The following is a 26,788-nucleotide window of genomic DNA, read 5'->3' on the forward strand; positions in this document are numbered from 1 at the left end:
TTTTCATCATTGTTTGAGGTGGCAAAACCATTTGTAATTTTCATTAGCCAGTAAACATGTAATTAACATTCAGCACTGTGTTTAACTTAATTCCTGTTTAAGACAAGGACAAGAAGCAGCCGAAGAGCGTTAGTTCCATTTGTCAAGTCTGACATACATCTTACCATAACAGTTTCCTAAAATAAAAGATCCGTGTTTCCCCATTATTCTTCTCTTAAAACAAAACAAAACAAAAAAATCCATTAGTTAAAACTGTATTAAACTGCAAGAGGCAGCATAGTTTTTCCTCAATTTTCTCTAGTTACTGTATTCCTGCTTCCTTTTTCCATTTGGGAGGGTGGGTGGAGGGAGGGGGTTAATTAAGCATTCATTATTTGAAGGCTTGAAATTGGGAACCCCTCCCCCCCCCCAAAAGAAATAGGTTTCCTCCTCAGGAAAGTTCTAGAATGGGGACTGGAAAAGGGGGGCACGGCTCTGCAGGGGAGTGGGAAAAATCACTTGGGGGGACATGAGTTAAAAGTAGAAAATGAGGATTCCAACGGATTCCTAGGAAAAATGTTGCCCTCCTGCTTCAAGTTCTATCTTTGATCCAGGGTGAGGGGAGCCTGTCTGCCAGTCTGCTAGGAGGCTGCTTTTTCCCCCTCCTCTCCCACCTCTGTTTTTTTCCAACTTGCTTTAGGATTAGCCTCCATCCCTCTCGACCCCAAACAGTGGAATTTGGCTGTGCCTCGGGTCGTCTTGCTTTGCAATATCGCCTATAGTTGCTGGCGGTTTTCCGCCGAGGCTGAGCCGTTTGCTCCAGCCTCCGACTAAACTCATTAAGTTGGGAGATTTTTTTCAATTGGACGGGTGTTTTTAAAGTCTCGTCTTTCCAGCCCCAAACAAGGTGTAACAACGCACTCTTCCTTCTAAGGAATGAGATGAGAGACAAGGATCACTCCAGACATCTCCTACCTACGGTTTGGGGTTTTTTTTCTTAAAGGCGAGGCTCGCATTCCTCAGCAGCTATGTACAAAGCTCCCTGAAACCTCGTCTCTCTAAAGTTAGTGTGCAGGGCTTTCCAAGGCTGAGAACGCCTAATACATGGGGAAGCACTTCCTTGAGGTGGAAGGTCTCTCCCTTCACCTTTCCTCTTTTTCCCTGCAGGCTAGTGCCTACTTTTTATCAGTTTGCACAATCGCTTAGATAAACACCGAGGAGGAGATTCTCTTTAATTATCAAAGACACATCTTTTCAGGGGGCCAACAAAGCGTTTATTTCACCCGCCAAACTAAAGGAGAGTTATTCCAGTTTAGAAGGAAGATGCAAGCGGTTTGGGACCTTGAACAAGGCAAATATGGTTTTGGTATGTTTACTTACAGTATTTTTTCTCTCTCTCTCTCTCCTTTCTCACTTTTCTCCTTGTGCTGTGTGGGGCTGGGGGTGACTTGGGGCTTTTCAAAAAATCGGTTTGCTAACGTGTCTGAAATGCCTAGGACTGTGGTTTCAGGGGTTTGGGGAGGGGGGGGACAGTCAATTCAATGCATTGCCATATTTTATTACATGTGTGTGATAGGGGAGGTGGTGGAGGGGGGAAGAGGGGGGGAAAATACAATTGCAAAGCTGCCAAAATATGATTAAACCGAAGCGTAAAGACTGCCGTGCCTCCCCATCTCCTCGTCCTGTCTCCTCAAACTCCTTTCCTTCCAGAGAGCAAACTAAAAAAGCCAGTCCTATAAGCGTGTTTTTCCAAGCAACAGACGACTCGGTTTTCTAGCAAAGGAGCTGCGAGGCTCGCTCTAAGTATCAGCATTTACTGTTCGATTTGCCTCTGCGCTTCATTTTGCAACCTTGTGCAACTGACAGCCAGCCAGGCAGGGAGGGAGGAAAGTCCTGCCCGGCGCCCTCGGCCGCGGCTCGGGGAGGCAAGCGCTCGGTTAAAGCTAGGAGGAGAATCGCAACGAGAAGGGTACTCACCATCGGGCGGGGTGGCGGAACTGGCGTGCGGATTTCAGGCAAACGTTTACCTTTTGGCTGTCTATTGCAACCGCGTCGGGCTGACTTAAGAAGCAATTCTGTGCTCTGTCCAGAACATTCAAGGAACGGTTCCTCATTTTTAAAAAGCCAGCGAGAGAGACGACAGAGACAGAGAAAGAAAAAGAGAGGAGGGGGTGAGGGGGACGCACATAAACCCAGTTCAGGGAGGAAAAAAAAAAAAAAAAAAAAAAAAAGAAGATCACCTCTCCCCGCCAGTGACTCGGGAAACGCAGCGGTGGCGAGATCCGAGTCCGGTCCAACCAAGCTACAGCCAATTAATTTTAAATCCTGAAGAATTATTCAGATTAAAATGTACAGAAGTTTCATTCTCGTATGCCTACGTGAGCTCCAAGTCGTTTCCCTTTAAGAGCTCCTTTTCTTTTAAAGTTGAATTTTAGGCAGCGAGGACTCTTACACTAGGGGGCAGACAGATACTGTACTTGCTCCAATGTTAAGCAATTTTTTCCCTCCCAGCATATGCTCTGATTTAGCACTGTAAATTTTTCAGAGGACCCAACTCTGACAGCCCCTGGTGATTTTCAAAGTACCACAAGCCAGTGGTTAAAAATTGCATTGACTTGGAAGTTCAGAGGGACACAATGGAAACCCCTTTCCCTATTCATGGAGCTCCAGTGTGGTGGAAGAGAAAAAACACACACGAACTAGATTGAGGGAAAGGAGGAATTCAATGAATCCTGGTGGACAGAACTGGTTTCTACTGAGTTCAGAGTTAAACTCGGCATTTGCTGGGGTCTGTATTCATATTGTGATTTCATTTGGGGAGAATGACAGCCGTCAGGCCACTTGCTGCAAGAAAATCATATTCCTGGGTGGGTTTGCTTTACTTTTTTTTTTTTCCACCAGAGTAAAACAAATGTTTTTCCAACTTTCTCCAGCCAAATTAAAGCTTGCCATTCCCCTCATTAAAATAAATTTACATCTGCAATAAAAGACTGGGCTGGATTTTTTTTTTTGAACAGTAACGACATATTGATATTTCTCTTTTAGTCTTAGAGCTGTTTTATTCAAGGGAAATGAGCATCTCTGAAGAAGGCATTTGAAAATATTCTCCCCTCCTTTTTTTTTTCTCAGTCTGCAGTCCTTTCTCTTCTTATATGCAGTAAAAATTAACTACAATTGATATGGTCATTTATTTATTGTTTTGAATTTCTAATAGCATCCCCATAACTGAATGAATCTAAAATACAGAGTGAAACACGTCTGACTTCATGGGAAGCCTGTGGTCGTGTGCTGTGGCAGGCTCCAGTTTTGTAGGAGATTGGGAAATTCTTCATTTTAAATCTGAGTCCATCAGAGCATACTTCAAACACCAAAAATCTCTAAGTGCCCTGTGGAAGCTGTTGCTTTTCAGAAATTTCCCACTGCATGTCTGTAAAAGGTGATCTTGCTATGGAAGTGTCTGCACTCAAGAGGCAAGATTAAGATTTCCCTACAATCAATTATTCTCTTCTATTAAATTGAGATGGGTATGTCCATTAGATTTCCTGTCTCATCCCAGCCCCACCACATCTCTGCTGAGATTGCCCCTAATCTACTGACATTTGTAGCATTAGGCAATCCCTTGAATCATAGGAGTTGAAAGGGGGGAAAAAAAAAACCTTTGAAATGATTTCTTTTCCATCCTTCTGTCCTCTTTAAGAGAAAGTGATATTGTGTCTCTAATCAACCTGAAATTCTCAGCCTGCCTTCTCTGTGGCAATCTCATTGCACACCAGGTTCATGATAGTTCAGTGTCCACTGTAGTTGTTGTTTTTTTTTTTTTTACAACTTTCAAATAATCCCAGCACCTGCAGCTTTAGTGAAATACGTGATTTCAGCGGAGAAAGGGTGAGGACTAAGAAGGTTTCAGCAAGGAAGTGTAAAGAGGGTTTCTCCTCTCCTAAAAACTAGCCCCTGTCTGCCTATATCTTCACTTAGTACGTACCTTGTATTCTGCCTGTGGGTAAAGGGTATTTATTGAATGCAAAGAGCACACACCAGCACAGGTCAATCGTATGTGTGGTCTATGGTTGGTTTTTTTTACACCTTTCATCTCGTCCATTTTTTGCACTATCAAGGATGCTTTCCTGGGGGTCATTACTTTACTCTTCATATGTGTTCATGTTTCCTGAAACTCGGTGTGGTTGATGTAAAATATTTCAACTGTTCATAAACCTGGTTGGCTTCCAAGTTTACAGTTTTTCTTGGGGCAAAACGTGTGCGATGCTGTCAAAATTTTGTTTTCTAAACGTTGAACAATCATAATGAACTTCTCATGATCAAACCGAAAGGTGCCTGCCCTGAAATACAGTGTGTTCCGTGGGGCCAATTCTAGATGTGTGATGTTTAAAGCCAAACGCCCTGGAGTTCAGAGACACATCCATGTTGATGATTTTAGCACATTGAAGCAGACTGGCATAGGCTATTAAGTTGTTCTTATTGCAGTGAATCTCTTGAGGTGGCCTGTGGCTTGTGTGTGGTTCCTGTGAGTTGTGCTTGGTATTATTTCCAATCTGGAGCAGGATCGCTGGTCGTGTTTTAATGACTCAATGGATGCCTAAAAGGAACCTGAGGAACAATGAAGTTCGTCCTCAACTGTTCCATGACCTAGAAGCATAGGCGCTGAAGTCTTTGTCTGTGTACATTGACAAATATGCATCTGATACATGTGCGCTTACATGTGTGTACAGAGGGTATGCACAGGGGAGGCTAGGAGGCTGGGAGGCTGCCTCGGCTCGTCCATCAGCGGACAGAACGGTCTATTCACCTCTCTCCACGACTGGGTAGTGTGGCAGGACGTTGGCTTGTGAGTTAGCTATAACTAATGAGAGAGGATGAAGTTGGGGAAAATTGATTTTAATTGCGTCATGACAATGAGATGAAGTCTACTTGTGCTTCTCAGCATCCGAGATGTTTCATTTGAGCAATTAAAATGTCAGGCCACATACCTGTGAAATGTTAACCCTGCAAGGAAAAGACAGATACCAAATGGCTTCTTTCTTTTTTCCCTCTAAAAAGGAAAAAAAAAAAAAAACATATGTCTATCAAGCCACAAAACCAAGCAAGTGATCAGAGTTGCTTAAGAGAAGGGTCTACCGTCACCCGGATCTGACCAAATGTTTCGTTTGCAAAATGCCTCCAAGCTCGGTTCTCGGCACCTATCCTGACCCCACCCACTACCCCTCTGCAAAGAAACCGGGGAACTTTTCTCTTTCTCTGGCACTGTGGGCACAAAGATGCGCCGGGAGTCCCGGGTGGTGCGCGAGCGACGGATTTCGTGGCATCGCCAAGTTGCGGGAGGCGAAGTCCTCGATTCCATCCAAAGCCTCTCGCGGAGCCTTTAAGAGGCGTTGTGTGTGCGCGCCGCGCTCCTCTCCCCGTTGGGGCGGAAACCTCCGGTGCGGGGTGCGGAGAGCTCGGGGGCCGCGTGCCCGGGGCCGGCCCGGGCCCATCCCCCGCCCGGCGGTGGTGGCGGCGCGGCCGCCCCCTCCCCGCCCCCCTTGGCCCCCCGCGCGCCCCGCGCCGCGGCCGCGACGCCGCTCGCGCTAGGACCGGGCTGAGCCCGCGGCCGCCATGGCGGGGCCGCCGCGCTCCGGCCAATGACGACGAGGGGGCGGCGCGCGCGCGCCTGGCCAGGCCAACCCCGGCTGCTGCCTTATAAGGCGCGCCGTCACCATGGCAACGTGCGCTAAGTTGCAGCAGTCGTGTCAAAGTTCACTATATAGAGAGCTCAGTGAGCTGATCGCGGAGAAGCCACTTCTGCCAGCCCCGGCGCCTATAAATCGCATTCCCTCCCGCGCCCCCCTTTTTAGCATATTTGATCACTTTGATTCTCTGTTCTTTTCTCTCCGCGGTGTGTGTGTGCGTGCGCGCGTGTGTGTTTTCTTCTCCTCCTCCTCCTCTCCCCGAGTTGCCTCCTTTCTCCGGGTGCCGTGCTGCCTTTTTTTCCCTTCTTTCATTCTTTCTCTCCGTCTTTTTCTCCCCCCTCTGCGCACGAAGGATGTGCTTCTAGGTGGTGATCTGCCCTCCTCTCTCTCTTTTATCATTTCTCCCCCGCCGCCGGCGAGTTGACTCTTTCCCTATGTGTGTGAGGCGGCGGCGGCAGCAGCAGCAGCAGCGGCTCCGGCGGCGGCAGCAGCGGCAGCAGCGGCTTCAGCGGCGGCGGCGGCGCTAGACGCGGCGGCTCCGGGCCCGACCCGGCGGCTTCGGCGGCGGCGGCGGCGGCTCCGGCGGCGGCGGCGGCCCGGGCGGCCCGCAGGGAGCGGCGAGCGGCCTCCATCCGGCGAAAGCGGGCGGCGGCGGCCAGAGCGAGCGAGGCGCGCGCCGGGCGCCCGTGGCAGGCGGCGGCGGCGGCCCAGCGCCAGGACGACGCCGCGCAGCGCCCGACGCGGACCACTTTCATGCTGATTCCCCCGGACCCGGGCAGCGCTCCGGCCACTCCGCGGGCCGCCGGCCTCCGCCCCGGCCTGCCCGGCTCTCTGGGCGCGCCCGCGACCGGCGCCTCCGCTCTCCTAGTCCTCCTGATTTCGATGGCTTTCCTGAATGGCTGACTGTGGGCTGCCCTGGACTTGGCCCCCGGACAGTCGCCTCTCCTCCTCCTCCTCCTCCTCCTCTTCCTCCTCCTCTTCCTCCTCCTACTCCAACTCCTCGGCACACCAGCTCTGAGAGCGAGAGAGTGAACGAGAGAGGGAGGGAGTGAGAGCGAGCGAGATCTTTGGAGAGATTTTTTTTTTTTTTTTTTTTGCCTCCTACTTCTGTCTTGAAGCCAGACAATCGACTTGCAGCTCTCCCTCCCCTCCCTCTCTCTCCACGTTCTGCTCCCACTCTCTCTCCCCTGGCCCCTTCCCCTCCCCTCCGGGCCGAAAGCCCCCCGAAACCAACAAAGCTGAGCCGAGGGAAACAAACAAAACAAACACACCGGGCCAGACAAGCAATCGACAAAACTTTGCAAAAGCAGAAACAAAAAAGGAAAAACTAACCAACCTCAACCAACCAGCCCCCGAGCCACCCGGGGCGCCCTCCCGCGCCCTCTCGCACCCTCGCACACACAAAAGGCGGCGCGCCGGAGCCCGAGACCCGGGAGCCGCCGCCGCCCGCAGCCAGGGGAGCAGGAAGTCCGGACGCGGCCCCCATAGATATGGCAATGGTAGTCAGCACGTGGCGCGACCCCCAGGACGAGGTGCCCGGCTCGCAGGGCAGCCAGGCCTCGCAGGCGCCGCCTGTGCCCGGCCCGCCGCCCGGCGCCCCGCACACGCCACAGACGCCGGGCCAAGGGGGCCCGGCCAGCACGCCGGCCCAGACGGCGGCCGGTGGCCAGGGCGGCCCTGGCGGCCCCGGCGGCGACAAGCAGCAGCAGCAGCAGCACATCGAGTGCGTGGTGTGCGGGGACAAGTCGAGCGGCAAGCACTACGGCCAGTTCACGTGCGAGGGCTGCAAGAGCTTCTTCAAGCGCAGCGTGCGGAGGAACCTGAGCTACACGTGCCGCGCCAACCGGAACTGTCCCATCGACCAGCACCACCGCAACCAGTGCCAGTACTGCCGCCTCAAAAAGTGCCTCAAAGTGGGCATGAGACGGGAAGGTATCGGCCTCTCATTTCTCCCCCCCACCCTCGCCTGGGGTCCCGGGGCCCTGGGTGCGTTTGGCTAGCCTGCTCTGGGTAAGGACGCAGAAGCCCCAAGCTCTTCTCTTCGTATTGCAGCTGAAAGGGGTTTTATACTAGAAGCAAGTTCTGCACTGGAACCCAGACCCCCCAAATCCGCATGCTTTGGCCGACTGATTTCCTCCTCTACTTTCTCTTCGGGCTGTTTCATTTTCTTTGCATTGATTGCGAGTTCATTCGAGTTCGCCTTTCTGCGAGGGATGGGGTGTTGTCTGTTGTTTTAAAAGCCTGGTTTACTTCTCCGTCTTTCCTCTCGATTTCTCCCTCTCTCCCCCTTGTTTTTCCTGCATGTTCAACATATGTCCCTCCTCCCCACCCCTTTCCCCAGCCCCCACCCTCTCAAAAAAAAAAAAAAAACCAACCTGAGATTGTACTTTTGTACAGGAGGTTCAAATTACAAATGGCAATTTTATGCACTTCGCCGTATTAACGCTGCCGCCCGGGCAGCGCTCATGTGACCCTCCGTGGATTAACATTCTGCTAAGAAAAAAAAAAAATACCTCTGTTTTCTTTTTTCCTTTCACTTTTGAAAGGAGGAGAGCGCGATAGGAGTAGGGACGGGTGGGCGAGGGGCCCTCGGCGGCTGCTTTCGCTCTGCGCGAGTTGGGTCTTTGTGATATGAAATTCGCCGAGCGCCGCGAGCTGTGCTCGGCCAATGGCGCGCTCGGCGCCGGGCGCGGGCTCCGGGCTTGGGCGAGCGAACGCCGGGCTTTCTTTGTGTTTCTGCGAGAGCGACTCTCCCGGTCCGGCGTCAGATAACAGCCCGAGCCCGAGCCTCGCCAGGTTTCCCCGGCCGTCTCGGGCCCTACCCGGGCTGCGCCGGCGCCGGCCGCCTGCTCCCCGCCTCTCCCCGGCTTCCTCTCGCCTCGGCCGGCCTCTCTCTCCGCCCTCTCCCTCCGTCTCTCTTTCTTCGAGCACACTGATCAGGCTGCCGCCAGACCTCGGCTCTCTGCTCTTCTCTCACCGGGGGGCTCCCCGCCGGGCTGGGGCTGGGGCTGCCGGGTTGGGGGGAGAGTCGTGGCACGGTGGCCGCAGGCCGTCTGGGGTGAACCCTTGTGTCTTTTGCAAAAGCGTCTCACCCTCCCCCCCAGACTCGCCCCTCCCGCTCCCTCTCCTCCAATCAATAAGAAATATCAGCTGTTTAGCAGTAAAGAAGAAAGATGCCCCCAGAATGCTCCATCCCGCCCACAGTGCCGGGGACCCCGAGGCAAAGCGGCCAATTCTGGGTCCTCGGCGGCCCAGCCCCGAGCGGGCCTCGGAGGCAAGTGTGCCGCTCTGGCCGCCAGAGCTTGCCTGGGTGGTGGCTTGAGTGGAGTGCTGCCGGGCTCCCGGCGACTTCCAGGTCTGTGGCCCTGGCGCGCTGGCGAGAGGGGCAGGCCTGCCTGTTCGGGCGCGGTGCGGGCTCTGGGTCAGGCGGGGGTCGGGCTGGGGCAGACCCTGCCGGGGGAGCTGGGCGACCGACGAGGCTGGTCATTAACGGCGGGGTGTCTCCTTTCCTCCCCGCAGCGGTGCAGAGGGGCAGGATGCCGCCCACCCAGCCAACCCACGGGCAGTTTGCGCTGACCAACGGGGACCCTCTCAACTGCCACTCGTACCTGTCCGGATATATTTCTCTGCTGCTGCGCGCCGAGCCCTACCCCACGTCGCGCTTCGGCAGCCAGTGCATGCAGCCCAACAACATCATGGGCATCGAGAACATTTGCGAACTGGCCGCGCGGATGCTCTTCAGCGCCGTCGAGTGGGCCCGGAACATCCCCTTCTTCCCTGACCTGCAGATCACCGACCAGGTGGCCCTGCTTCGCCTCACCTGGAGCGAGCTGTTCGTGCTGAACGCGGCACAGTGCTCCATGCCTCTCCACGTCGCCCCGCTCCTGGCCGCCGCTGGCCTACACGCCTCACCCATGTCCGCCGACCGAGTGGTCGCCTTTATGGACCACATACGGATCTTCCAAGAGCAAGTGGAGAAGCTCAAAGCGCTGCACGTCGACTCCGCCGAGTACAGCTGTCTCAAGGCCATAGTCCTGTTCACCTCAGGTAGGAAGGAGCCCTGCCCTCTCATGCCCAAGGACTCCTAGCTCAGAGTTAGGGCCCAGAGAACTTGGGAGTCCCCAGAGTGAGCCCAGCCTCCCCCTGGAAAGGCCAAACTATTGAGGGCAACCTGGAGTGGGGACTTTGTAGAGCTGCTGGGCCTCGCCAGGCCTGTCCTGGGGACAAGAGAGGAAGGCTGGGGCTTCGGGAAGGTCCCTTAGGGCACATGCTCTCAAAATGGGCCATGGGGAAGCCTCTCAAGCCTGCCAGACTGGCATGCGTGTTTCCTGTGCCTTCCCTTGGCCCAGGCCTCCTGGGCTGGCTGGTCCTGTGCAGCCTCCTCTGCCCCAGGGCGCTCTCTCTGTCACCCTGACTGAGTCTCCAGGAGATGCCTCTGGGCCCTGCAGCTGTCCTGGCATCATCTCTGCAGGGGAAAAGTTTGCCCCTGCAGGGGAAAAGTTTGCCTGCTAACTCAGTGGGAGCTGGAGCTCCAGGCAAACCCAACCTGAGGGCAGCAGTTTTCAAAATCATATTCTTATTAAAACAATGCAGACTGCCAGGAGAGGAGGAAGGCTGTCAGGAAGGGGGCAAGAGGAAGAAAGGGGGCATCATAACTGTCCAGGATGTCTGCAAGGGGTTGAAGACTCTGGCCTCTAGCTTGCTCTGCCCAGGCAAACACTTCAGACAATTTTCAGACAACCCAAAATGTATGCCAACTTGGGCTGGGTATGAATGTTGCCAGAGATATAAAACCATCATTGACTGCGTTATGAAATCTAATTAGTTTGTATGTAGTTTAACCTGTGTGAGTAATAGATCTAATATTAATTAACTCTTGAGGCCAAATGATTTCTGAAGGTGTCTGGCTTTCCACTTTGGGCCACACCTGAGCCTTTTGGCTGCCTCCAGGCTGAGTTCAGCACATCCCAGGTGGGTGGAAATCACCCCCTCTCCATTCTCTTTCTAAGTTGTCAGCTGATCCCTTTGTCATGGCTGAGAGGGGGGGAAAGAGGTTCCCAATTAAGAATTACAAACATTTGGACGTTTGTGGGGCTTGGAACCTAGGAACTGCAGTTTTTTACAGCTTGTAACCAGGACACTCGGAGAGCTGGGTAGTTCTCGTGGCAGACAAAAAGATTCACAGTCTCTTCCTTATTGTTTGAAGGAAATCTGGGGACCCAAGTCATTAGCTCAATCGATTGTAGGTTCTGAGTCCTTAACCCACTGTCTGTTATACGCTGCTGTTTTTTTTTTTTTAACACATAACCTCCCCCCACAGCCACCCCAAATTCTGCCTTTGAAAGTCCTTAGGTAATCAATTAAAGGGCAGTGTCTGGGCAAGGAAGAGCTGTATAGAGAGGCTTGGATCTGGAGTATTTTTCTCAGGGGAACTGTCATAACTAGAACATTTGCCTGATGCAAATGTACAGGCAGGATATTCCCCTAACCCCATAGCCCCCTTCACCCCCAGCCCACAACCCTCCACCCAGCCAACGATCCCAGACGACGGGGGGGTGTTGTTAATTTCTCCATATCATTGTTAGCTCTTAGCCTTACCCTTGGTCTCTTCAAGGAAAGAAATGCCTGATACTGTCGTAAGAGTTTAATTTATTACTATTTGCAAAATGCAGAGGCCTGTGTGGAGAATGCAGATCGCCTCACAAAGAGATAAAGGTCCCTCTTATCTGATTCGTAGGGAGACACACAGTGTACCCATGCAAAGGGAGGGAGTCCAATGCAGACAGATCTTTTAATTCCTGACCACAGACACCTATGCATTCTTTACATGCAGAGTCCCTGGATACACACATGAGGAAATTACATGTGTCTTCTGGTTCTGGGGGCTGGAGGTAGTGGCGGCTGTTTTGAAATATCTGTTTTAAGGATTCACAGTATGCATGTGTTAGCCCCAAGTCTCGTCTGGGGCGCCCAAAAAGGTCAGGTCACAACCTGCGCCGCCCTCACTGAGAAGCCTCTCATTTCAAAGGCATTTATTGTATTTTCACATATCCCAAAGAGAAAAGTGTTTTCCTGAAGATAACAGGGAGGGGTTTCTTCTTGGAGGGAACTGGGTTTTAAAATAAATAAATAAATAAATAAAGGAGGGTAGGAGAAAAAGGGAGAGAGGAGAAAAGGGGGGAAAAGAAACAGCTCAAATGAACAGAGAGATCACAGTTTGCATGGCTGCCCTTCAATAGGGCTAAACTGACAAGATCAGTTTTAAAGGGCCACTTAAATCAGTTTCAAAGACCGGAGAAAAATGAGTCGCCCTCTTTGGGGAGAATCTGAGGCTGGGTCGTGGACGCCATTACTAGAGGCTGGGCCAGGTTGTGGCCCTCCTCTCCCACCACCACCCCCCCCCCAATATATAATTATAAGCCAAACTCTTATTTACAGAGGAGGAGGGGGAGGAGCACTGGCAGTTTTGGTTTCATCTGTTTGTCTGTCCGTCAACTGACTTGAGCCAGATTCACCCAGTGCACTTTGCTTGGGCCTCCCAGGGACCAAGCCTGAGTTCTGGTGGCGTGAAAGCCTGCGGTGCACTGAGCTGTGTTTTACTTTAAAGCAAATACCCCCAGGACCATCTCGTGCTCTCCAACACCCCCCCCCTCCCATCCAAGTTTTCAGTATACTGGCATTTGCTCCAACTCCGGTTGGGGCAGTTTGACAAAGCACTGCACACACACCTCATGTGACCCATTTCAAACCTCTTAATCTGATGACTGAATCCTTCTTCTTCTTCTCCTTCTCCTTCTCCTTCTTTTTTTTTTTTTTTTTAAACTTTCTTCCAGATGCCTGTGGTCTCTCTGATGTAGCCCATGTGGAAAGCTTGCAGGAAAAGTCCCAGTGTGCTTTGGAAGAGTACGTTAGGAGCCAGTACCCCAACCAACCAACGCGATTCGGAAAGCTTTTGCTTCGCCTCCCTTCCCTCCGCACGGTCTCCTCCTCAGTCATAGAGCAATTGTTTTTCGTCCGTTTGGTAGGTAAAACCCCCATCGAAACCCTCATCCGGGATATGTTACTGTCCGGCAGCAGTTTTAACTGGCCGTATATGGCAATTCAATAAATAAGAAATCAAAATAAGAAGGGGGAGTGAAACAGAGAGAAAGAAAAGGCAAAAGACTGGTTTGTTTGCTTAAATTCCTTCTGTTAAGAAAGGATATAAAAGGATGTTACAAGTTTGCTAAACGAAGAGAGGGGAAGAATTTAATGGACTGTGAATTTCAAAAAAAAAAAAAAAAAAGACTGTCAAATGAACTTTTACAGAATGCATTAAAAAAAAAAAACTCCTGTGTCGGTCAGAACAACTTGCTACTTATCATTTTTGTATAAAAAGGAAATTAGTCTTTTTCTTTTTTTGGTAAATTTTTGAAAAATATTGCTAAAAGTGCATTTAAGGAGATTGGGAGAAAATTAGCAGAATGGAGAAAGTAAGTCTTTTTTTTTTTTTCCAAATTATTAATTGTCCTGTGTCTATGTACCTCTAGCTGTTCTTTTTTGTACTTTTCTGGTTCCAAACCAGTTTATTCTGTGGTTCTATAATAAGTTTTGATATAATCTTGGCTTCTTAAAAACTGTGTATCCTTAAAATATATGTTCTGCAAGAATTAAAACTGAGTCCATGAAAATACCATAGGAAGACATAAAACTTTAAAAGGCAACTCAAAGGTGATGGAAACGCACTTACAAGTGGTGACCAAAAATTTTAGGTGAAGTTGAGCACTCTTTAATTTGAGAACTGGAGGAACCACACACAACACTTAACTTCCCCTACCCTGCCCCCCCCAAAAAAAGACACCATGACAAACCTAGCTTTTTAAAAATATTTTAAGAAAGAGAATGAACTGTGGAATTTATTGGCAGCCAAGGAATGTGTCCAAGACACGTGCTGAGGTTTTGAATAAAAAGTGAACTTTTGTAATTTGAATTGGGTCCCGCTTAGTTCTTGAATTGTTATGAAAATCCTATATCTGTTTGTATATTTGCAAACCCTTTGTATTATAATTGTTGATATTTTCCCTTTTTAAAAAATACCATTGAAATCAGCATGACAAAATAACACTGTTGGCACTTATAGGTAACGTGATTGATTCAGTATCTTAGAGTTTACAGTTTGTGTTTTAAAAAAAAACTGAAGGTTTTTTTTTTTTTTAAGTGCAACATTTCTGTATACTGTAAAAGTTATAATAACTGAACTGTTTGGTCGAGTCTTTGTGTGTTATATTCCAAGGAAAATTGAAAGTATTCAGAAATTAAAATATTATTTGATATCTGAAATCTGTTTGGCTGTCCCCACTCACTGTCTTTCCATCGAGAAGAGCCCCTGTGAGCTCTCGCTGAGCCGGGCTGGGGGCTTTCATGTGTTTACTCCCCTCAGTTTGTTCAAAGGTGGACTAGTGTATTTATTTGCCTGTTTAATTTGGGTGTGTGTGGGGGGGGGAGAAGCTGAAGTTAATGGTTTATCTATGGTTTAGGAAGTGCCATACTGATATAGTAAACCACCCCCATTCACCTAATCCTCCTTTTAATTAAAAATGGATTTTCCAGGAAAAAAAAAAAAAAGGCCCTTATATTTGTCACACTTAAGTGCCTGCTTAGGGAAGGTATTGTGGAAAGTATTAGAAATCTTGAGATCAGTATCTATTTTATGATCAGAAAAAAATACTGTTTTGTACATTTCTGACAGTTCAGCAAAAGACAGTTCTAGCAAGCTAATCACAGCATTGTAAATAGAGGGCAGTTGTTTGCAGTGAGTTTTTCCTTAAGTAGGTGTGATTTTTTAAAAATACTCTGTGGTTCTCATCTAGCTTGGTTGTTGAGAGGATTTCAAATTCAGTGGTATAGCTTATAGTGCTGAAGGGTCTGTTGTTAGTGTATATATGATAACTTGCCGCTGGCCTGTCTTTCCCCTCCCCCCCTTTACGTTCATTCTGTGAGAGCATGACCACAGGTCAAGGGAGTCTTTTCCACTGGAGTTATGTACATAAAAACACATCGACATTTTGACATTTCGGATTGTGTAGATACAATCTGTACTGCTCTTGGGATCCTTTGTCCTTAGAAGCCAAATTAAGAAAAAGAAGAGAAAGAAAGAAGGAAGGAAACTTTACAGGGTGTGCTGATTTGGAAGTAGTAACTATTTTGTTTTGGAGGTTTTTTATTTTTTCCTCTTTCTCTTTTCCTGGTTTGGAGGAAGCTCAGTGTGTGGGAGCTTGCAATTTTGTTCTTATTGAGGCTTTCCAGCACCACCCCCCACCATGCTTCCCCATGTTGTGGTTCAATTTTAAAAGCGGGTGGGTAGGGCAGGTGGAAGAAAGGGGATCATTTTGTAAAGTGTATTAAACTTTGATACTCAGTTCCAGTCAATACATGTAGACCAGAAAAATCTGTCTGATGTGTGCATTTGAGCAGAGTTCTCCAGCTGACCCTCAGCTTCTTTCTGTAGATATATACATCCAGAAATACAAGTACGTACTTAGGGCAGAATATCGCTGACCTTTTTAGTTCCAGGTTTGTCGGTTGCTGTTTATTTTCTCCTCTTGCAAGTGCTATCCATGTGAGTGTGTGAAGTTTCTCTAATAAGTAAAACACAGGCCCTTTTCCTTGTTTGTTTTGTGTTAGTTTATTGTAAACAGCCATTTGTTGTAAATTATTATTGGCATTAAATTATAATTTATGATTTTCAAAGCAAAAGCCAGTCCCTGTTTTATTATGCTTTAAGCATGTGTTCTAGTCATTGGAAATCTCTCTCTCACTCTAAGTTTCAGCAAGGAGCTTGGGGGTCTGCGAGGCAGAAAAACAGGACCCAAAATTTTTCAAACGGGTTAAAACAAAACCCCTTGTATATGTTTAGAGTGGCCGGAGGAGGATCTGTTTAGAGTCTTGAGTTTGGTTTAAGTTTATTGCATTTAAAGAAAGTTTTTCTTTTCACGCTGAGTTAGAACAAAAGATCTTTGCTGCAACTGAACTGGACAAAAGACGAGGGCTGGGACCCAGAGAGTGCGTTCTGTGTGAAATTGACGAGATCTTTAAAAAAGCTGCTAAACATGGCGACTCTTTCCCTTTAAGTGTCTCTTTTTCCTTGCTGGTTTCTTTTTTTTTTTTTTTTTTCTCCTCCATCTGATCTGAGCTCGCTTTATTTCTTTTCCCAACCCGCTCCCCCTCCTCCTCTTGGCGCTCGGGGGTGTGAGAGAACCCAGTTAGACGCGAAATGCAACAATAGTCCGAGGAGAGAGAGAGAGAGGGGCGATCGCTGCTTCTCGCCACTTTCAAACAAACCTGGGGGAAAGACTGAGCTGGGGGTGGTGGTGGGAGGCGGGAGGGGGGGGGGGGAGGATCGTAGCCCGTTCGCTCGGCTCGCGGTCGCCCTGCCTCGGCCTTGCAGCGTTAGTTCTCTCTCTGGGCCGCGAGGGGCTGGGGCTCAAAGTTAGCGGGCGATGTCCGGGCCTGGGTTCGCATCCGGCCGGCGTGCAGGGACGGGGGCCTGGAGTTGGCAGCAGCTGCGGAAAAGTGCCTGCCCCCCCCCCAGCCCCCGCCCCCCACTTACGTGCGGCGGAATTCCGCCAGCGCCCCGGGAAAGTCCGGGGTGCCGGGCGCGCGGAGCTGCACTCCCTGGATGTGCACGAAGCGGCGGCAGGCGGGGGGCGGGGGCGGGGGGCGGGGGGCGGGGGGCGGTCAGGGGGAGCTCGAGCGTGTGAAACTCTGCCTCGAAGCTCGCTTTTGACTTGGTCCTATGAGCTGAGCCAACATGGCGTCTCCCATTGCACCGCGAGCGCCGGGCTGCCAGGCACGGCAGGGCCGGGTAATAGAAAACACATTGGTTACCAAAAAAGAAAAAAAAAGAAAAAAAAAAAAGAGGTGGGGGGGGCGACCAAAGACCATTGCATCTGCAGGCAGAAAACCCTCTTTTAAACTCTTGCTGGCGAGTGAGTGCGGCCCTCGATTGTTCTGTAATTAGAGCAGCAGAATTCGTAGGGGAAAGATTGGTAACGCAGTGTCCCCTTCTCCCTTCGCTCCCCTCCCCCCTTGTAATTAGAGTTTATTTCATGTCTCCCCTCCCAACAAGAGCCAAATTAGAAAAAGCAAAAGTCTCTTATCCTCAAAGCATCTTAAATGTCTGAATGGTATAGGGGGAGGGGAGAGGCCAGTATTTACAGACCTGGTCAGCGCTCGCGCTCATTAATGCAGGGGCTGCGCCGGGGTTTGTGCGGGCCGGGTCCAGCTGGGGGTGGAGGCTGGGCTGCGAACCCCGCCAGGCGTGGGCAGAACTTGCTGCTTGCCTGTCAAAGTTACAGCAAAGGTGGCTTTCCGGGCGGAGGGCTGACTTGGGGGCGCGCAGCGGCGGAGGGCGGGTTCCGGGCGGGTGGTCGCAGGCCCAAGAAATGTGTGAGCCTGCGTGGACGGCGCCCCTGGCAGGAGCGCGCCTGCAGCTGAAGATCCCCTTTCTTTAATAGGTTTGAGCGGGCGAGGCCGGCCGTGGGACAGATTTGGCCTCCCAGAGAGGATCTTCAGAGGGCCTCTGGAGAGACAGTGGATTGGCCCGGGCCGAGCTCTCAGCGGATGGGGGAATCGCCCCTTACGTCCAATGCCAGCCCCTGCCCGGGCCTGGAGACCCCTACCCTCAGCCGCCTGGGAGGGAAGCGAGGTACTCTGTGAATTCCGGGCCTCGTCAAGATTTATTGAAGTTGGGTTTTAAAAACGTGCTTCAGATGATTTTTCCCATTTTCTCAGATTTCAAAGGCTCCCTGCAGTGCGGCTGCCTAATTAATGGTGAAATTCAACTAAATCTAATTATGCAGTAATTTTAAAGCAGTTAGTGCTGGGCGTTGGTTTGTAATAGGACCCCAGTTTTTTAAAGTTTGCTTACTGTGTTGGTTTAGGGGAAAGCCATCTTTTGTATGGCAAAGAAAGACGGGGAAATAGTTTTGCTGCACAAACCGGAGGGCTGAGGACCGCCCCCACCCCCTCACCTCTGTCCCCATCCCCGTGTCTGCCTCCTGTCCCTTCTTCTCTCTCTCCCTGTTTTGCCCTCTCTCAGCTCAAGCTCAAAAGCTGAGCGAGGTGCTCACCCAGCAGAGAGCCCCGTTTTCATAGCCAAATGGGAATGAGACAGTTTTTCATAAGGAGACACAAAGGGGCTTCGTATCTGCCCTCCTGGACCCATCTGTAAGTGCCCGAAAACAGGGAAGGGACTCTCATCTTCTCTAATAGAGAACAGATTTCCTCCCCTTCACATCCATTGTCATTAAGGCGAAAAGCTGACTCTTGGAGTTATAAATCTTATCGTCCTTCTGATAACACACTTGTAATAAGTTAGCGTCCTATTCAAAGTGAATTGTAAAACTGCCTCATTTAATATGGCATCTGTGTCATTAAAACTTTTATTATTTTTTTCCCCCTCGCGTCTTGCAGGCCTGGCATTCTGTGGAGCTCGGAGGTGCCTATTGGCCTCTGGGGTAGGGCCAAGGGGGGAGAAGGTGTGAGAGATGGGCTTCCTGGTTTCAGCCTCTGGATCCTAGTCTGGGGTGAGAGACCCCTGAGGCAGAGAGGGCCTGAGGGGGGGGTTGTGTGTGCCGTGTCCCCCTTTCCCATCCCCTGGAGCGGCCCCCTCGAAATGACGTTCCTTGAAAGAAACATGCTTGTGATTAGCTAAGCAAACACATCTGCTTTCGGAGTTGGGCCTTCGTTAATTAGCTGAACAAAGGGCCGTTTTGCCTTTTACCTTTTGCTGGGGGAGAGTGTGTTATTTCAGGAGTGTCGCGGGCCCACCTCTTTTCAATTGCAGCCACGACGTTAATTTTATTGGGATTACTGATGGGAAATGAGGTGGCGCAGGCTTCCGAGAGGAAAAGCTTGATCATTACCCCCTTTGGAACTATATTTTTCCACCAACCTCCTGCTCGCGAGGAGGGGGTGGGGGGGGTGCAAAACTGCGCCGCAAGTTCGGAGCCATTGGAATCAGGCTCGCGGTACGCTGATCTCGGGTGACAGAGCGTGTGTTGGAGCTGAACTCTATAATTTGCGCTTCTGTTCCTTTATTAGCCCTGGACAACGAACTAATGAGCTTTGGCCCAGCACAGTGTCACTTGTATTTATTTTCTTATGGCAACTTTGAGATAGCGGAAGTGTTCCTTACCAAGAGCCAGAGAGGGCCGGGAGTGCTGACCGCTGCCTTCCTGGCCCAGGTCAGTGGCTGCATCCCAGGGGAGCCAGGGCCCGCGCAGAACAGACGGAGTTTGGGGACCGGGCCTTTAGGCAAGGTCTTGGGGGTGCTCGGGAAGGCGTTAGGCCCTTTGGAGGCCCAGGCATTCCTGCAGGTCCAGCTGCCGAGGTTGAGGTCGAGGGACGCGGGCCAAGTCTGGGGCAGGTCCCCAGGCACGAGATGGTGGAGGTGCAAAGGTGGCCTGGTGCTCTTCTGGCCTAGGAAGGGGGAGGGATCCACTGAGCAGAGCAAGTCAGGCCAAGGCACCCTGGGAGCAGCCGGGGTTATCGTGCCCTGTGGCCACGGGCACTGCCTGCTTTGTGCTGAAGGAGGCCCGGCTCAGCTCTCTGGCCAACTGTTTGGGGCATGAGTGGGGTGGAGAGGTTGCTTTAAAGGAGCTCTTGGAGTCCTCGGGTGCGGAGGCTCCTTTCGCTCTAGTCCGGCTGCTCCAAGGAGTCTCAGTTGGAGAGGCCTGGAATAAAGTAGAGGTGTGGGGGGTGGGGACAGATGGGGGCGATAAAGGCAATGCGGACGTCCCTTGTGCCCTGGTAGAGAGAAAAGGAGCCCCTCACGCTGCCAAGTGCGTGTGTGGAAGGGGGTGGGGGGAGAGCCAGGGAAGGGGAAGCCCAGGGAACTGCCAAGCGAGCGGGGGACTTCTCCGCTCGGCAGCCCGCGACTTCCTGCGGCTCTCGCCTCGCTCCCCGCCAGGCAGCCTTTGCTAATAACGCCCAGGCTCGGTGCCCCCCGCCCGCCCCATCTCTCCTCGCCTCTCCTCGCTTTATCCCTCTGCCTTCCTACCCCTCCCCACCTCTTCCTTCCTTCCTGCAAATGGGTGTTAACGTGGGTCTTTATGTTCTGTCTATAACTAGGATGTAATCACGCGCCCCATGCCTCTCTCTAAAAGCATTTAATAAATGTCTATTAAAGCGCTACAAATGTAAGATGAATTTAGTGGCGCGGCTGCCTCCCTGAATCCGAACAGTAATGATGGATTTATCAACGGGGATTCGCCTTCAGCACAGCGAGGGAGGTTTACTCAGCAAATATGTCGGGGAGCACCCACCCAAATACAATCATTTGACCCCCCGTGCGGGGCGCTAGCCGCCTCACCCATTCTGCCGGGTCAGCACCGAGCAGGGAAGACCCAGAGGGGCATGGCCGCTCTCCTGGCCTCTCACCCCCTCCTCTGTCTCTCCCCGTCCCCCACCCCCCCAGCCTGCAGGGCTCTTGGCGGGGGTGTGGGGGACCTGGCATGGAGGTTTGGAGGTGGGGAGCTGGTGGGGGCAGTGTTAGATCACACGATGAAGTGTAGGCTGTTCTTGGATTTGCCGGGAGACTTCAGTGGGCGCTCTCGTGACCCTCTTGGGTCTGAAGGGGTGATAATTGTTTCAGTCTGCGAGTGGGCTCTCGAGTACCTTGACTTTGACCAAATCTTAGGTCATGGGGTCCTCGCTGGACCCGCAGGCCTATTCTAGGGGAGGGAGCGCCGAGACAGACACCCCCCTGGCTCCCAGGCCCTCAGAGGGGCCTAAGTGTGCCCAGGGTGGGTGCCTTGCCCATCTACCTTCCCTGGGCTCCCGGAATCCCAACCATCCGAGGCAGAGGCAGGCGCCTGTTATCCAAGGGTAGGGTGTAGCCTCCAAGGTGGGGGCAAAACTCCCAAGTCTCCTCTTGCCCTGCACAGATCCGGCTTCTCTGGCACCTGCCCCAGCAGGGCCCACCTGGCCATTTTAAAGTTTTCGTGGCTGTGGATTTTGAGAATTTGGTTCGGACTGTAATCGTTAACACACGCAGCCCCAGTGACCACCCCCCTCTTTCTTTTTGTCTTTTATCTTTCTTTCCGAGGGGGAGGAAAGTGCTGGCCTGTTCCATCAAGCCCAGTTCGCATTTGCTTTGGCCTCTGATTTCTCTTTCTTCTTTGGAAATTTCATTGAGATGTCTCTGTACTTCGCTTGTCAGTTATCTTTGTTCCTTTTAAATAAAGGGCTTTTAAATGGACTTATTGCTCCCAGCGTGGGTTCCTCTCTCTAAATGTTAGAAAATTGTGCCATCTACCCGCTATGCTGAGTACTGTCACACTCGGAGACCTCAGGGACCTCCGGGCCGGCTTCAATGCTGCCGTGTCAGGGGCCGCGGGCGGCAGGAGGAGGGGGCGGCTCACGTGGATTTTTACAGATCTCCGCCTGCAGCCGGCCCGCGTGGCCACGCCAGGGCACGGCCCGCGACGAGCGCAGCCGCCAGCTTGATGGCGGCCGCGAACTTGGCGGCAGTGGCTGATCGCGGACCAAATCGCAGGCGTGGCTGGGACCCTTCCCTCCTCGGAGATGCCCGGGCCCCCGAGGGGTGTCGTGCGGGGGTGGGGGTGGGGGGACGCTGGTTTAGAAGGAACAGCCGCTGGGGAGGGGGGGGGTCAGGGATAGCAGAGGACAATGTGGGGGGGCTGCCTGGGAGGAGCAGGGAGCGGTTTTGTCGCGCAGCTTTGGGGAGCTCCTGCCGGCCTCCAGCTCCCCCTCTCCCTCCGGAGAAGCCGGGCTGAGGCCGATGGAGAGCGACGGCCGCCGCCGCCGAGTGGCTTCCCGGTGTTTGGCTGCAACTTTCAGCTCCGTTTCCCGGGGTAGAGAGAGATTTCTGGTGTCTTCTGGAAGGCCCGAACTTCCTTTCCTTTAGGGGAGTGTGGTTTAGATGGACCACGTTTGAAACAGGTCAGATGTCTGATGTGGGGTCTCCTCGCCCCGACCCCTCGTCTGCAAAACATCCCTCCCGCAACCTCAGGTTCTTTTTGAATGAGTTAAAATGGATTAACAGTTTAGATTTTATTATGTGGCTACCTCTCTCACAGGGCTGTTTTTTTTTTTTTTAACCCCTTAGGGGTATTAGCTAAGATTTCCAAATGTCAGTTGGGTATTTATGCTTGTGGGGAAAAAAAAATTCTCCGATACGGTTTATGACTTTTATTACATGTTTCACACTGTTCGAGAAATGGAGTTTTAAGCAACATACAATTAAACCTATATTGCTCTTTGGAGAAGGGCCAAGGAACTCGACAATCAATTAGTTTAGATCTTTTGATACTTGTTGCTAAAATTAAGTGTAAAAATACAACCCCAAGGTCTAGCTGCTTCCTCATTTTTCCTAAGGTCATGGAGCCACCTCGTAGGAAAGGGCACTTGCTGTTTCTTCCTCCCCCAGTTGTTTTTCCTGATTATTCTGCACAGATTAGTCTTTAAAGAATCAGGCCCTTTTCTCTGTGTTTCCTTCTCTGTCTCTCGCTCTCACTGCAGTCTCTCCTCTCCTGCCTTTATCGTCCAGGGTTCATTTTTACAAACACACTCATTTCAAATTGGTATTATTTGAAAAATGAATTTTCCTTTCGCCCTCCCTCTCATCCCTGCTCCCCTGGCCTGACACTAAGAAGGGAAACTGTGTTGTTTAATAACCGCAAAGATATGGTCTTTTCTAGACAAAGACAAAATTATATTCTTTATAATCACAACAGGATGGGGATTGGGGATGCTCTCTCTCTCTCTCTCCCTCTCGCTCTCTCTCTCTCATCTCTGTCTCTTTAAATAAGCAGCTTAGGAAATATAATCTCTGCCATTGAACAGAAACTGCTTCCTTCTTGAAAATGCCACCGCTCCCACTCCCCTGGCTCTCTCTGGGCAAATCCCCTCTGCTGCCTGGCAGGTATCTGCTCGCCCTTGGTCCTGAGTAGGGGTGGGGGCGGGCATATGGAGATCCCAGGGCCCATGAGAAAACTGCTGTGGGGTCCTGCCCGCCTGTCCCCCGGCAGCAGAGGCAGAGCGATAACAAATTCCAAAGAGGGGCTTGCTAATTTATTAAATAATTCTCACCTCCCCTCTTCTCCCTATAACCACCCATGTTCCTAAAAGGATGGGGGAGGGGTCTGGGAGCGCACATCTACCCCCCTATTTCCTTTTCCTCTTTCCAGCCTCTCACCCCCACCGGCTCACCAGCCTCATCACTAATTTAAAAACCCCGTGGCTTTGGGACTGAGCAGGCCAGTCATTGAACTGTCAATCTCCACCAGGATGGAATGTCTAGAATATCCTCCCTTCTCCAAAAACAGGTTCGAAACCAAGTGAAGCGATTGGGCGGAGTGCCATTACCCCCCCCCCCCCCCTTCAGAAGCCTTCCTTCCTTTTCCTCCCAGGACTGGAGGCACCTTGGCCTCCACCCAGTGCTGTGGCCCCTGCTAGGTTGCCTTCGACCTCTCGCCCCTCTTGCGCCCATCCCTATGCCACTGCCCTAATTGTAAAGCAGGTCTGGGAAACATTTTCTCTGTGCTAATTTTATATTTCCCCTTTCCCCCTTGCAACATTAAACATAATTTTGCGCTGTCACTGTCACTAAGACTGTGGTTTGTTGATGTCTCTACTTGGAAACACGACCCCTTTGCCTCCAACAGGGAGTCCTCCCCAGGCAGCCTCTGGGAGGCCCATTCTCCATAGGTGACTTTAGGGTTTCTGTGAAAAGGCCAAGGGGGCGGAGAGAGACCACAGCAGTGAAGGCCAGAAGGGTTCCTACCGGAACCCCATAATCATTTCAAACTCTCTTTCCCTCTGACAACGGGAGCAAATGTGTTTTTGATGTGCCTTTAGTTGTTGGCTTGTTTGTTTAATAAAATCCCTGTGTGTGTGTGTGTGTGTGTGTGTGTGTGTGTGTGTGTGTTAATGTCTCAGTGTCTGTGACATATGTAACCACAGCCACTCGACTCTTCAAATTTCCCTTTGAATTTCTTTTTTGTTTGTTTGTTTTTGTGTCTGTCCTCTTCAACTTCTCTCTCTGTTCTTCAGCCCTCTGCCCCACCGTCCCCACCCCGCCCCCGTATATTTTCTCTGGCTAAGCAATAATCCTCTGGCCCGGTGGCCACGTTCCTGGAGATAAAATCCATTTATCCCTTGTGTTGCCTCACCAAGGCCCGGTTATCCGGGGCCTTTGGTGACAGACTGGTGCAAGAGAGATGAAGACATTTCTCATTTCCCAGGCCCCGCTCCTCCCTTTAATGTGCCAGCCTAGGGCGGCAGGGGCGGGAGGTGGGGGCGGGGGTGGCGTGGTGGGGGAGGCTCCACAGTTGAACAAATGTACCCAATGTCTATAGGTTTGCTCTCTCGGTGCCTGGTTGTGGCTCTGCCTGCTTGCATTTGTTTGCCTTTTCTTTGGAGGAGCTGGCTAGTTACTCTCCACAACAGTGTTTCAGAGCTCGTTTGCACCAAGACTGGTGGGTTTCAGAGCGATTATCTCATTTCGCTGGTGCAGAGCGAAGCCGCTTGCAGCCCCTGGGTCAGGCATTCAATGCAGGGCCCATGTCACAGACCCAACCCCGAAGGTTAATTTTCCCTCATTAGCATCTCCATAGTTCTCTCCTTGCACAGGATCTCAGGTCCTTGCCTGCTGTCTTCTCCCTGCTCCCCCCACCGCCCCCCCCCCCAAGTCTCTGGCATGTTCTCTCTCATGGTTCTCTCTGCACCGGCTTATATTCTGCAGGTTCCTGTTGGACCCATAGACTCTGATCATTGAAAACCCATCTCATCAATTTCCAGTTTGCCTACGTTTATCCCAGAGCCCCTCTCCTCCGTCCACATCTCCCCTCCTCTCTCTCCCTCTCTCTCGCCCCTCCACCTCATTTACAAACGCATTCTGCTTTATTTGAATTAGTTCGCTTCTCGTCTCTTACTTTATCCCACCACCCCCCTCATTCGTTTATTCACTGCTAGAAAAAGCAAAAGATACAAAATGGCAAAGTTCAGCTGCGCGTGCATGGGGGGAGCCCGCCATCCCAGCCACCTAGAAAGAGGCTGGAGATTTGTAATGACAGAAGAAACAACAAAGAAAAGAGAATTGCATTTGCGGCTTAAGTGGGCAAGTGTGTTTGTGTGTCTATATCTGTGTGTGTTTTTAAGATTTCTTTGAACTGCTTTTGTGCTGACTCGACAGAGGCATTTGCCGAAGCTAGTCACGGTATAGGAACTTTGAGTTAACCTCTTATATCAAATGAATCTTTTCATTTAGAGACCAATAAATCTCCATCTCTAGCTACCTATTGTAGCCTGAGCTCCATGAGACAAGACTGAGGTTTATAATAAAGGCCAGATAAAGTTTGTCAAAGTTATTTTTCCCCTTCCATCTCTTTTTCACCAATCTGGAAAATTCCCCCATCCAACAAATAAAAGTTCAGGGAAGTAGCAGCTTTTCCTCGTGAGTAGAAGGTTGGAAATTTCTTTACCTTTTCACAGCAAGCCTGTTGACTGAAGTGGCTTTCCAAGCTCAGACAACCGAAATGATTTATAGTTTTTCAACAAGTCATTATTTTGGTGCGTTGTTGAGGTGGGGCTGAGACAATCTAATAATCAATGTAAGACTGGGGGAGGGGATTGTCTGTGACCAAGAGGAGAGTTAACACCAGAAACATGAAAGCCAGGCGGGTCTCCAGGGATGGAATTTTGGAAAGAGCCTGCACACGTCTGCTCCTGGGCTATAAAGAAATACATTGTTAACAACAACAAAACAGACAATGCCCTGAGCTCTGCCTTGATTCAGAGCTGAGCTACTTTCAAGATTTTTTAGCAGCACTGTTCATTTTGATGGGGTTTCTGGGCCATTTGAAATTCAACCTTTAGCCAGCCTGCTCATGGGGTATGGTTACAGAATTCATTTTCTGATTTACTACCCCTCCTCCTATATTTTCTTTATTTCCTGATGGCCTCCCATGGGGCTAATCTTTTTTTTTTCCTTTCTTTTATTTTTTCCAGTTTTGTTCTCCTCACTAACGACTCAGTGTTTTTCCTGTTTCTACTGATCACTCATTTGCTTCCTTTCTCTCTTTCCTTCCTTAAGAGACAGAGGAAAATAAAAAGCATGGGAGGGGGATTTCCAAATGATTCCTAAGTGTTATTAATTACTGTTACAAGGCAGGCGATTCTTAACTAATAACAAAGTTGTAAATTACCACTGACTTTCAGATATTTCTCATTTGTCAGCGCTGATTGACCTGATTAATATTTCACTCTTTGAAATAATTTTAGCAACACTTACCATCAGCTTCAGCCATGAAGCAAAGAGCAGATCGCCACCCCCTGCACGGGACCCTCTCCCTCTGGTTTTACTCTTCATGTGAAGTTTTGGTTTCCGTTCTGAGGCCTGATTTGGACGGGACAGCAGTGGTGGAAAGGTTCACAGGCCGTGAAAACCGCAGGGATGGAGTTCACTGGCAGACCTGTAGATGTTCAGTGATTTCTACGTAATTTGGAAAACACTGTCGAGGAAATTGATCGTGTGGAAAAAACCAAACAATATCATTTCCTGGGTCTCCTGAACATTTTTTCCCCTCCAGATTCAAGGCTGAAGGAGTGGATCTTTGAAGGATCCCTAAATCCATGAAATCCACCCCCCCCCCCAAGCAAAGCCCTATTTCTCCTTAACCTCCTCCTTGACATTTCTATGAAAGAGCCAGCCTATTCTCTGCTCACCTATCAAAGATGGGGATTATTGGTGGTGGTAGGCGGAAGGGGGGGGGCAGGGTCAAAGGGACTCCCAGGACAGGAGAGCAGAGAAGACCTCACATGTTGGGAACGGGGTTATATTTTCGAGAGGTCCCTTTCCCTTCCACCATCATATCCAGAATGCAATTTTTGAAGCTATCAATACCTGCTGCCTCCAATACCTCTCGAGTTTTAATCTTAATTATATTATTAAGCGAAGTGGTGTGCAGTCAGGGAATTGAACGTGATTTATGACGTCTGCCTATTAAAGGATCGATTGTGAATATCGCTACTATCATCTATCAATATTCTTAGGCCGGGGGTATTTCTCGCTCCATGGTTGTTATTTGTAATACCGAAATGATAGACTGCAGGAAAAGACT

At 50.6% G+C, this 26,788-nt stretch overlaps 1 protein-coding gene and 1 long non-coding RNA gene across 12 annotated transcripts in view; one reads left to right on the forward strand and one right to left on the reverse strand.

Moving 5' to 3' along the window:
- LOC125169015 (uncharacterized) overlaps positions 1 to 2,385 on the reverse strand; it is a 112,202-nt gene extending 109,817 nt beyond the window's left edge. For 8 of the 9 annotated variants that reach the window (XR_007153400.1, XR_007153398.1, XR_007153403.1 and 5 more), the window contains exon 1: positions 1,957 to 2,385. This is a non-coding gene — a long non-coding RNA (uncharacterized LOC125169015). The remainder of the gene's footprint in view (positions 1 to 1,956) is intronic. The other variant, XR_007153401.1, reaches the window with a different exon arrangement.
- On the forward strand, positions 918 to 15,398 carry NR2F2 (nuclear receptor subfamily 2 group F member 2). Of its 3 annotated transcripts, none has more exons than XM_047864591.1 (3): positions 918 to 1,345; positions 9,183 to 9,710; positions 12,497 to 15,398. In XM_047864591.1, exons 1-3 carry the CDS (start codon positions 1,303 to 1,305, stop codon positions 12,769 to 12,771), a joined length of 846 nt encoding a protein of 281 aa, XP_047720547.1. In that variant the 5' UTR covers positions 918 to 1,302; the 3' UTR covers positions 12,772 to 15,398. The 3 variants fall into 3 exon arrangements, with proteins under 3 accessions (XP_047720547.1, XP_047720546.1, XP_047720548.1); XM_047864590.1 differs by lacking the exon at positions 918 to 1,345 and adding an exon at positions 6,303 to 7,595; XM_047864592.1 differs by lacking the exon at positions 918 to 1,345 and adding an exon at positions 8,439 to 8,937.
- Positions 15,399 to 26,788: the final 11,390 nt, after the last annotated feature.

Source organism: Prionailurus viverrinus, chromosome B3, assembly GCF_022837055.1.
Source record: "Prionailurus viverrinus isolate Anna chromosome B3, UM_Priviv_1.0, whole genome shotgun sequence".
NCBI lineage: Eukaryota > Metazoa > Chordata > Mammalia > Carnivora > Felidae > Prionailurus > Prionailurus viverrinus.